General features: G+C 37.4%; 1 protein-coding gene across 1 annotated transcript; it reads left to right on the top strand.

Moving 5' to 3' along the window:
* Positions 1-10,482: 10,482 nt before the first annotated feature.
* Positions 10,483-12,201, top strand: LOC133669639 (bark storage protein A-like). Its single transcript, XM_062089854.1, has 5 exons — positions 10,483-10,835; positions 10,940-11,098; positions 11,339-11,524; positions 11,609-11,785; positions 11,884-12,201. The coding sequence occupies exons 1-5, from the start codon at positions 10,548-10,550 to the stop codon at positions 12,052-12,054; spliced, it is 981 nt and encodes a 326-aa protein (XP_061945838.1). The 5' UTR covers positions 10,483-10,547; the 3' UTR covers positions 12,055-12,201.
* The last annotated feature ends 280 nt before the right edge of the window (positions 12,202-12,481 follow it).

Here is a 12,481-nt window from a genome sequence, read left to right as displayed (position 1 = left end):
TCAGCAACACCTGCACCAGCCCTTGCAATCATGGATGCATTTGCTAACGAGTCCCACTGGCCAAGTCATCTGATAGCATTGATCAAGATAAGATGGAGGCGCTGGAAGCCAGAATCAGAGTAATTGAGGGGGTAGACTTATATGATCCAGTACGGGCAGTAGAGATGTGTCTGGTCCCAAATGTGGTTGTCTTGAAAAAGTTTTGTGTTCCTGAGTTCATCAAATATAGTGGAACACAATGCCCCATAACTCATCTCAAATCCTATTGCAATAAAATGGCAAAAGTAATACATGATAAAAAACTACTGATGCACTTTTATCAAGATAGCTTAAGTGGGGCAACATTGAGCTGGTACATGAGATTTGACAACATAAAGATCTGGAGATGGAAAGACTTGGTGGATGCTTTTATCAAGCAGTAAAATTACAACATAAACATTGCTCCCAACAGAACCAGCTTGTCCAATCTAGAGAAAAGGGATAAATAAAGTATAAAGGAATATGCTCAAAGATGGCGAGAATCAGCTGCTCAAGTCCATCCTCCACTTTTAGACAAAGAGATGATCACTTTATTTGCCAACACACTCAAAGCACCATATTATGAGCATGTGATGGGTAGTTCGGCCCAGCAATTCAGTGACACCATGGTAGTGTGTGAACGTATAAAGCAAGGCGTCAAGAGTGATAGAATTTCTACACCCACCGAGAAAAGAGGCTTCAGAAGGAAATAGGTCAGCCATATTAGAGACGACTACAGGGGTATAAAAAACTCATCCCAAAACTACCATACTCCATCCCAAATTGCCGACATCAAAAAACTTGAGCCTCAAAACTTTCAAGCCAAAAGCCAAATTGGAAATTACTAAAAGGTCCAAGAACAACTACCTCCATTACCGCTACCCTTGAATGAGATGTACCAGAAGCTATTAAGCATCAGGCAGGTAGCTTTCGAACCTCTGACGCCTATGCAGCCACCTTACCCTAGCTGGTACAAGCTAGAGCTCACTTGCGAATACCATGCTGGTGTTGCTGGACATAGTATCCATACTTGCAATGGCTTCAAGAGAAAGCTTTTGCAACTAATCAAGGCAGGGTGGATGGCATTGAAAAATTCTCCTAATATGAACACGAACCCTCAACCTAATCATGCTTGAAGCAATGGATCAGTAAAGGCACTAGAGGCAGAATGCTCAAAAAGCACCGATGGTTAAGGTAGGGTGTGAAAAAGATAGCATAAATTTTGAAAGACTTGAATTTCGACCACAGTTCTTTTGTCCCTATCGTCAATGAGACATCTACAAGAGCCATGAGGAGGCTAGCCTAAGAGAAGATTTACCAAATTGGAAGAATGAAGCCGACCCTATTATTTTCTTTTGTTTGATCATGTCTGTTTTAACTTGTTTCAGTCTTATTGGTAACTTGGCTTATAATGCAACAAGATTTTCTTTGTCAAAAGAGCCTTATTGTTAATAAGATCAAGTGTTTTCCTGTGTTCATGACATGTCTTCATTTTTGTTGTTGTTTCATGTAAATAACACTCTGAGCATAATATTTACTCACAAAACCACTGCACCAAGAATCCTTCGGTATGTTTCCCTTTTCTTCCAAAGAATTTTCAAGAATTCAAAATTTAGTACAAAAACAAAAATCATTTTGGTGTTTGTTCAAAACTAACAAGTACTGAAAATTCAAGTGATTTCTTAAAAAGATAACCATACACCTAGAAAACCTATAAAACAAAAAACAAAAACACCATGAAGTGACTCCAAAAGTTGAGTTTTAATTGGATGAATAATGAGAAATCATTTTGCATACTCGCATGAAAGCAAGGCTTATCGATCCTAAATGCATGAGTTTGGAATGAAGAGAGGTCATCTTTGATAATCCTTTCACGAAACTAAAATATATCCTTTGTAGTCTCCTTTTGAGCCTGGAAGTTTTTTTTTGAAAATAACTTTGGCTAGGATCACATCTCAAATTGGAGGCAAGTGCAAGAGACATGGAAAAAAACCTCAATGATTGGAAGTGCCTAAACAACACTGGGGGGCATAAAAGAAAATTTTCAATCATCAAAAGTGTCCAAACAAAGATGGGGGCATGAAAAAAAACCAAAGGGTCCAAAAAATTGAGCTTCTCACAAAAATAACTGATATGATGATGCTCAACCAAGTGAAAAAAAAAAGAAAAAAACAAAGAGAAAGATCCCAAGCCCAACACTGGGGGGCACGATAGACCCTTTTGGAAAGACATTTAAATGATAAAAGGTCAAGAAACAAACACAAGTGATCCTTAGTCTTGAAATCCCTTAAACACCTTTTAAGCCTACAAATATCCTTTTCTTCATAACAAAGAGCCTAAGCCTACATTACACGCCTAATCAAGCCCTTTCTGATTAAAGGCAAGCAATCTGGATCGGTAGGCAGTGCTTTATCATGCGAACCAAATCATTATTCATGCAAATAAAATAAATACTTTGAAAATCAGTTCTCTATAACCTTCAAATTGAATTTTGAACCATTTTTTGACCAACCAGATGTCACTTCACATTTTCGCCAAAAGCAAAAGAAAAAAGTTTTCATCACATCTGAAAACCTCTCCCTAGAAATCACTTGAATTTCTTCATAATGAGTTTGCTTTGAATCAATGTCAAAATGATTTCTATGTCTGGAATAGCTTTGAAATTCCAAAATTTCTGCATGAAAACAACTTCTGGCCAAACCTTCCTTCACATAGCCTCATCCTTAAACCCGAATTGAATACTTGGGGGCATGATCAAACCGGGAGGCAATCAAAAACTCCTGGTATGGCTAACTCCATGGTTCCTTTTCGAAGAAAAAATATCCAGCAAACATTGGTAACCCTTGAGATAAAAGGCAGAGGGCAAATAAGTATGATGATATCAAGTCCTTTCTAGAGGTCAAGATTATAAGAGATGACTCGAGTAAGCAAGAGCGAAGAAGCCATCAAAGTTCACTACCAACACTCTAACTTTTGAGAAAGGAAAGACATCATGAAGAAATAGGGACCTATATTTCTCAAGTAAGTATACATGCATATCAATCATAATGCATTGCTTTCATCATTGACAGATCGATGTTACACCTTCTTTTGAGTGCGTCTTTGAGCTCTCACTTCTCAGGTAGTGCATTTTCTAACCCTACCTCCTCTCGAGAGCGCCTTTGAGCCCTCGCCAACATTTTTCTGGGCAGGTCACCCATTACAACGCGACTAATTCTCCATATTTTTTTTATCTGGGCAGATCACCCATTATAATAAGGTCATTCTTCCACTTGGGTAGGTCACCCATTACAATAAGACCACTCTTTCCTTTTTCCTTGGTAGGTCACCCCATTACAATGAGACCAATATTTTTTCTGGATAGGTCACCCATTACAACACAACCAATTCTCCATGTGTTTTTTTTATCAAGGCAGGTCACCCATTACAATTAGGTCATTCTTCCACTTAGGTAGGTCACCCATTACAATGAGACCACTCTTTACTTTTTCCTTAGGTAGGAAATCCATTGCAATGAGACCAACATTTTTTTCTAGGTAAGTCACCCATTACAACGCGACCAATTCTCCATGTTTTTTTTTATCTGAGCAGGTCACCCATTACAATGAGGTCATTCTTCCACTTGGGTAGGTCACCCATTATAATGAGACCACTATTTCCTTTTTTCTTGGGTAGGTCACCCATTACAATGAGACCAATATTTTTTCTAGGTAGGTCACCCATTACAACGCGACCAATTCTCCATGTTTTTTTATCTGGGTAGGTCACCCATTACATTGAGGCCATTCTTCCACTTGGATAGGTCACCCATTACAATGAGACCACTCTTCCCTTTTTTTCCCTTGGGTAGGTCACCCATTACAATGAGACCAACATTTTTCTGGGTAGGTTACCCATTACAACATGACCAATTCTCCATGTTTTTTTATCTAGGTAGGTCACCCATTACAATGAGGTCATTCTTCCACTTGGATAGGTCACCCATTACAATGAGAACAACATTTTTCTGGGTAGGTCACCCATTACAACACGACCAATTCTCCATGTTTTTTTTTTTATATAGGTAGGTCACTCATTAAAATGAGGTCATTCTTCCACTTGGGTAGGTCACTCATTATAATGAGACCAACATTTTTCTGGGTAGGTCACCCATTACAATGAGACCACTCTTCCCTTTTTTCCTTGGGCAGGTCACCCATTACAACACGACCAATTCTCCATGTTTTTTTATCTGGGTAAGTCACCCATTACAATAAGACCATCTGGGTAGGTAACCCCCATACAACACGACCACTCTTTCTTTTTTCCACTTGGGTCGGTCACCCATTACAATTCGACCAATTCTTCATGTTTTTTTTATCTGGGTAGGTCACTCATTACAATGAGACCATTCCTCCACTTGGGTAAGTCACCCATTACAATGAGACCACTCTTTCCTTTTTCTTTGGGTAGGTCACCCATTACAATGAGACCAATATTTTTTCTAGGTAGGTCACCCATTACAACGCGATCAATTCTCCATGTTTTATTATTTTGGATAGGTCACCCATTACAATGAGGTCATTCTTCCACTTGGGTAGGTCACCCATTACAATGAGACTACTCTTTCTTTTTTCCACTTGGGCAGGTCGCCCATAAAAATAGACCAGGGTAAGTGTGTGTGGGCAGGTCGCCCGTGAAAATAGACTAGTGTGAGTTTGCGTGGGCAGGTCGCCCATGAAAATAAACCACTGTGAGCGTGTATGGGCTAGTCACCTCTGAAAATAGATCAGTATGAGTGTGTGGGCTGGTCGACCCTGAAAATAGACCACTGTGAGTATTTATGGGCAGGTCGCTCGGGAAAATAAACCATTCTTGTTTTTTGTTTACAAGCTTACTATGTAAAGCATCGAGGAGTTTTTTTTGCTTCGTAAGCATTGTAAAGAGGGGGCAACTATTATAACTCATTTTTGGGTTCTTCCAAATTACATTTTTTTTTAAAAAAAAAAGAATAGTGAAATAGTGCTGTTTTGAACGGCACTGTTCTCCTTATTCCCTGTGCATGCAGAGGCAGGGAAGAAGATGATTTTAAATCTCCTTTTCCCGCTCAACTTCTCCTTCTCTACCACCCCAATTGCCCAAGAAACCCGGCAATACCCATACCTACCATACCCTGCCACCACGACGAAGGAATAGGAAGGCCATGCCCTGCAGCGGCTACATAGAAGCCATCCCACGCCACCATGTCATGCACTTGGACAAGGTATGGTAAACCTCTCCCCCGATTGCCTATAAATACAGGGGAAAAGAAGAAGAGGAGAGAGGATTTTTTTTAGAGAAAAGAGGGAAGAAAGCTGCAGAAACAAAAACAAAAGAGAGAAAGCGAAAACAGACATGGGGAGGGAAAAACAGAGACTACGGTCTTTGCATAGAGAAGGAGAAGAACCGTCCTCCCCTCTGGGCACCACCGCTGTTTCTTCCTCTCCACCACCACCAGCAGCACCGCGAGCAACCACCAGTAGAACCAGGGAAAGAGATGGTGGAAGATTGGTGCTGGCAAGAGAAGAAAGAGAAAAATAACAGAATACAGGGGATGAAAAAATAGATAACAGAGAGAAGAACAGTAACCTTTCTCTCTGGCCTCTCTCTCTTCGTCGTCGGGAACCACTAGCAGCCACGCCATTCTTCTTCTTGGTCGTCACCAGCTGCACCGCCCGAGACCACCGCAGAGAGGGAAGAATATTATTGACAGGACTAACGAAAAATAGAGGAAGAAGAAGCAGCGAAGCAGAGGAGAGAAGAAGAAGAACCATTGTCTGCCACCACAGCTGTCCACCGCGACAACAGCGCCATCGCGACCGGCACCGTGAGCCACCAACGCTACCCAGTCAGTTTCCTTCTCTTACTTCTTCTCCGGTCGCTCTCCACTGTTTTGCGTGAATAGTGGAGAGTGTTCCATTGTTCACTAGGCCGAACAGCCTAAAATGAGTGGGCCGGGTCCGACCCAGTCCAAAAAAAATTTTCAAAAATATTTTAAGAAGAATTTGTGATTTCCTAGCGTATTGTTTTTACTAAATTTTGCTTAATATTGGTTTGTATTTTTATATCATAAAAATACAAATCTGATATTAAAATACCTAGTTTTTGTCAAAACTTTGAAAAAAAATGTTTTTCTTTTCATGCATACGACCAAGTCTCTCAAAGAAAACAATTACATCATATTTTCATACAACAAAGAAAACTTCAAAAAAGAATGTTTTAGCATGCATTTTGGTGTTAATAACTAGTTTATTAAAGTTACGAGAACTTGGCCAATATTTCAAAAAAATCCAAAAAAATTATTTTTTCTTTTAAATATTAGGAATTATGAATTTATACATAAAATGTATTCCCAATATTAAAAAGGTAGTTCTTTTGTTGACATTAGAATGGTTAGGTTTTATCTCGATAAGATAAGGATCTCCTTATCGAAGAGGACTTTTTTTAAACCATAGACAGACTAATAATTAGAAATATGATACAACCGTAGCATATATTAGACAATAAAACAATGCAGCTTACCTTAGGTACGGCGTATTTGGAGTGCTAATACCTTCTCTTTACGCAACCAGTCTCCGTACCTGATCTCTAAGACCAGTTAGGGTTCCTAGTCACCAAAATACTAGGTGGCGACTCCCATTCCATTTTTCCACTGATAAGAGACAAGAATCCATTGTCTCTCCGTATTTGCCAGATAAATACACACACATGAGTGTGAAGGACGATCGTCGCGACGCTGCACACGTGCAACAAAACATTTCATCAATAATTTATTTAATGGCACAATGACTAATAAAAGTTGGTTGGTGCATTTTATTTTTTGGTACCAATGTTTTGTTGGCATTACAAATTACCAACATAAATGCCACTGGATAGCAAATCCCCGGCAAAAAAAATTTCAATAACCTGTTTCCATCAGTAAGTCCATCAACAATGTAAATGGCTGAAAAAATAAAGTTTACTCGCTGAAAGAATATTCCATCAATGTTTTTTAATTGTCTGGCGGTGAAGTTTTGTTATTTAGGATTTGGCTTGCTTATAAGGTGAGCATCTTTTTAGCAAATTATAAGGGAAATAAAAGAAGACATGCTTCCCTTATAATTGGTTTCAACTTGCTTTTCTAAGATAATATATTTGCTTTGAAAGCAAGTTCTTTACAAAACACTTCTGATGCAGTCAAGCTAACATGTAATTTTGAGTTGTTAGGTGCAGGTTTAAGACAATTAGATGAGAATTTATCCCAGACAGATCATGTGAGTGGCCTAGTAGATGCATTTATGGATCGATGGGACAAGTTTAGGTCCAAAAAGAGGTGTGATCACACCAGACAAGGATAACAGCTCAAAAGGGTCAAACTTTTTATTCGGTCGTTGGATTATGCTCAAAATTTTATAGGAGTTTCTAGAGGTTGTTTTTCATATAATAATACTGTATTGCTATACGGACTATCGGATCTTCATATATCAAAAATCTCGTCGAGATCACTCCTGGTTTTGATAGTTTTTGTGATTTTTACTTGTTGTTTTCGGATTTCATGTTTTGTTTTGATTTCATGTTTTTTTTTCTTTGTAATTTTATATTTTTATTTTTAGTTCCTAGCTCAGGTAGGGTTTCTAACTTATTTAAAATTTTGTAAACCTTCGAAGATGATAAATTTCACTATTATTATTAATTTACAGAAAATAAGCTTATGAATTTGTAACTCACATGTAGATGTACTTTTCGCTAATAAAATCATGCTTTTTTTAATTGTTATATTTAGCTTCCATATGCATCAACTTCTATTGCTAAAAAAATGTTACAACATGACGAAGAAGATGTTTAACTTATTTGATGATGGTTAGTATCTTGCATGATCATGGAAAGAGGAGTACTGCACACATATCTGCTGCGGGTTTGGTAATTCCAACTTATCAGGGCCATATGCATTTTCATATCTAACAAGTTAACCCTTGGCTTTCAATTAGGCAGTGCCTTGTTACCCACCTTGCTTCTTTACACCGTCAGGAGCGAGGACCCTTTTCTCATGGCTCGCTTCACTAGCAATTACGTGCCAGCTTCGGTGCACCATGTAACACTAGCCTAGCCATGAACCTGCTCCATGGTTGTGTTGCAAACCAAGAGGTTTACATGTAAGCTCTTGTTCACATGTTCAAGAGCAACTGTGCGAGCAGTTGTTTTGGTGGTAAGAGATTTCTTTACTATTGTAAGTTCAAGTGGACTGCGGTATTACTTTCAATGAAAAAACACCGCATCACCAAACACGCAAATAGCCTTAGAGTTATTTTTGATATACTTAACAGTTGTTCAAGGAATGGTAATGGCGAGGGATATAAATTCATATAAAAATCACTGCGGTGATTTGCAAGAGCAGAAAATTTAAGGGGTTTTTGAGAAATCTCTCGTGAACTGATTGAGAGTGGTGGGATTTTTGGGGTCCATTCACTTGCCTGGCTTTTGGAAGCCATCAAAAGACGAAGCACGTTTCCTGCATGGTGTTTAAGAAAAACTCACACACACACACATATATAGATATTAGTTTTTCTTTTGTGGTGCATCTTTGCCGTGCTTTCACTGTAATTCAGGAGCGACACTATTTCTGTCATCGTTTTCGGGGGACCAGGTCGAAGAACACAACACGTTTTCTTCCTTCCAGAGGCTCATGCATTACTTACAAAGCCGACAAAAGTATTTACTACACCGAATGATATTAGATTTACAAAAAAATCTTTCGAATAATATTCAGGGATATTCCAGTCATTAAAATCCCAAATAATAGATAGAGATGAGGTTCGTAACTTTCCTTGGGACTGTGGGCCCTTATATAATTAGTTAATTTTTTTAATTCTGGTAATCTAATTGATTTTTTCTAGTAAAAATAACTGGTGATTAATGTCCGATCCCGATAAAAGGTCTCATTCAAGAAAGCTCATTGTTTTCCCATTAAATCCTTTCTGATAGCATAAATTGTGCCACCGCTACCGCTTTTGGTAATATCTGCTGTAAGCAAAGTCTCGTTTCCATGTTTGATTGAAAGCCTTGTTGTGTTGCATTTCTTTAACTAATTTTACCAGTCTATTTGTCCCTTCAGAGCCAAGTCCACATGCACCATAATTATAATGGTATTGTGATAAATGACTGCATCGTCAGATTAAGCAATTTGACTCGGAAGTTCATATAAACAGGGTGCGTGCCTAGCTGGTGCTTTAACTGCATAAATTTATTTGGAAAATATTGTTATGATTGAATCCTCAAGGTCAACAAATCTCTTTATGAAGTCTTCAACCATAACAGTTTTTGGAAGCTGATCAACACACACCTTGGATCCTGTCCAAAGCAACGATGATAGGGATCCGAGATAAGAGGGAAAACAAGCGTAAAAAGCAAAACCAGTAATCATGAACTCACCTTTGAAATAATTCAATTGGGGTACAAGCAAGCTCTTTACAAAACACTTTTGATGCCTTCAGGTTAATAGGTGATTCTGGATGATTAAGTGTAGATTTACATAACTAGATAAGAATCTATTCTAAACTGATTATATTAGTGGCTTAGTAGATACATTTATTGATGGAGAAGACAGATATAGACTCAAAAAGAGATCTAATCATACCGAACTAAGATAACAACTCCAGAAAATCATAACTTTTTATTCGGCTATTGGATTGTGCTCATATTTTTATAGGAGTTTCTTATAAATTGTTTTCCCTATAATAATGATTGTATTGTTATATGGACCATCAGATCTTTAAATATAAAAAATCTTATCGAAGCCTCTAATTTTGATAGTTTTTGTAATTTTTCATTGTTATTTTCAGATTTCATGTTATGTTGGATTTTATGTTTTTATTTTTCCTTTGTAATTATAGATTTTTATTTTTTATTCCTGATTAAAGTAGGGTTTTGGATCTATTTAAAGTTTTGTGAACCTTCTAAAAAGATAAATTTTATTATTATTATTTATAAAGATAGATTTTATTATTATTATTTATAAAAAACAATCTTGTGAATTTGAAACTCACATCTACATGTACTTTTTGCTAATAAAATTATGTATTTTTTTTAATTATTATCTTTTAACTTCAACATGCATCAACTTCAATCGCTAAAAAATGTTACAACATGACGAAGTAGATCGATGTTTAACTTATTTGATGATTGTTAGTATCTTGCATGATCATGGAAAGAGGAGTGCACACATACTTGCTCCATTCCATGCATAATGAAGGACTTTCATGTAATTACACTAAAAAGTTTTGTCTTCACTTGAATTCTAGCTTAACGTCTCACTTTCAAGTTTTGCCACATTTTTTTTTAGGTGATAGGATCCTTAAGAAATGAATGGATATGAAAGATTTAATATTTCATGTCAACAATATATTAAAAAAAAATGAAAAGAAATTGGCCGTTTAGCTAGATGATCTCTATATAAAGCCACATGAGCAACCCCAGAATACCACAAAACACTTGCATTTCTCTAAACAACGTCTCTCTCGCCTCAGATCTCTAGAATGTCGAGCGTTAACTTGGTAGTGATGGTGGTTGGGCTGCTGGTTTTGGCTCAGCAGTCCTTCCAAATGAGTTTGAGAAACCCTGTTGCTGAGACAAGCAATTGCAAAATTGATTTCACTCGTTTAGGGCTTGTCTTAACTTCTGATACCAACGAAAAGGCCCTTCAAGACTCTGGTCTCTTCACACCTGATGCTGAAACGCCTTATGTTGACATTGCGGGGAGAAGGTTCCACATTGGGACACTTAATGCTCGTTATATTGTATATGTGAAGATCGGGGGAAATTCTGTAAGATTCCTCGTTTCTTTATAATCTTTGTTTCTTCATTGCACTATTTAAATATTCAATATATTACACTGTTGCTGTCCATTGCTAACTGCAACCAAACTTAGGTAAATGCTGCCATTGCTGTGCAAATCCTCTTGAATAGATTCCGTATTCATGGAATTATTCACTTTGGTAGTGCTGGGAGCCTTGATAAAAAAAGTATAGTGCCAGGTGATGTTTCCGTGCCGCTTGCTGTTGCTTTCACAGGAGCTTGGGATTGGAAGGTAATTACACACACACACACACACACACTCTGTGAACATTAATGGCGAGGACATAATATTTGGTTCTGGAATTTACCATGGAGCATTTTTTATGAAAAAAAATAATATATCTACCCTATATATATACTTGGATGACTTGAAAGAAATTTAATTTAATTTTCTGGGTTTAAGTTGTATGTTAATTATTATAAGACACACACATCTTATACGTAACCAGCTTTAATTTTTACAATGGCGCAGAAATTCGGGTCAGCGGAAGGGAAGCTGAACTTTGGCGAGTTTAATTATCCAGTGAACGGAGAGAACTTGTTGGCTAGCGTAGACTATGATACAGTAAAATTGTTCTCTAAAGGACACTCACCGCAGGATGTTTTCTGGTTTCCCAGCACCACATCCTGGTATAGTGCTGCCACTCAAGTGCTTCAGGTTTGTCAATCTAATTTTGATCCTTCTTCTTTATCAATAGACACACTGTATTACATACGCTTGAATAATTTCTGTGATTTGCAGGATTTGGAGTTGAGACAATGCTACGATAGAGCTTGCCTACCTTCCAAGCCTAAGATTGTGTTTGGAACTAACGGCTCTAGTTCTGATTCTTACATTAAAAATAAAGCATATGGAGATTTCCTTCACAAAGTTTTTAACGTCTCAACTGCCGATCAAGAAAGCGCTGCTGTAGCTTGGGTTAGTAAGATGGAATAATTTCATTGAACTCGGAAAAGTTTTCTCTAGTTCATGTGTTCGGCTAACTAGTTAAAATTTACTGGTCATTTGATTTGCAGACATCTTTATCAAATGAAAAGCCATTCATTGTGATCCGAGGTGCTTCCAATGTAGCAGGTGAAGCAAATCCAGGATTATCGCCTGCTGGCTACTTGGCCTCCTACAATGCTTTCCTTGCCGCAGCCAAGTTCATTGAGTCAATTCCTACGCCACGTCTGGCTTGTGAGTGATGGGATTTTGTATCTGCTTCTGAGACGTCGTTTGAGTGCTATGAAAGAGATCGATGACCGATTGCACTCAAATGAACTGAACTGTGTTTGGCCTGCTAAATTAAATAAACTCGAATAAAAATGCTATGAACTTTCTCCATTATATAACGTATTCACCTGTTCCTAGTTTTAATTCCGGTACTCGATGATCGATGGATGATTTTAACATTGTCAAGAGTCGGGAAAATGAGGTTTCTTTAACAACTTTTTCTATGAAAAAGTTGTTTTTTAAGTCAAAATTTATTATGATATTCATCAATTCATGTTTTAATTAAAAAATAAAAAATAAATATGAATAAATTTAGAAATAATAAATTTAAGAAAATTATATGAAAAATAGATATTTTATTCTCATTCAATATTAACAATTTATACATTTTCAGTTAAT

This window comes from Populus nigra, chromosome 12 (assembly GCF_951802175.1).
Source record: "Populus nigra chromosome 12, ddPopNigr1.1, whole genome shotgun sequence".
NCBI classification, from domain to species: domain Eukaryota; kingdom Viridiplantae; phylum Streptophyta; class Magnoliopsida; order Malpighiales; family Salicaceae; genus Populus; species Populus nigra.
This window is presented reverse-complemented; position numbering and strand designations above follow the sequence as displayed.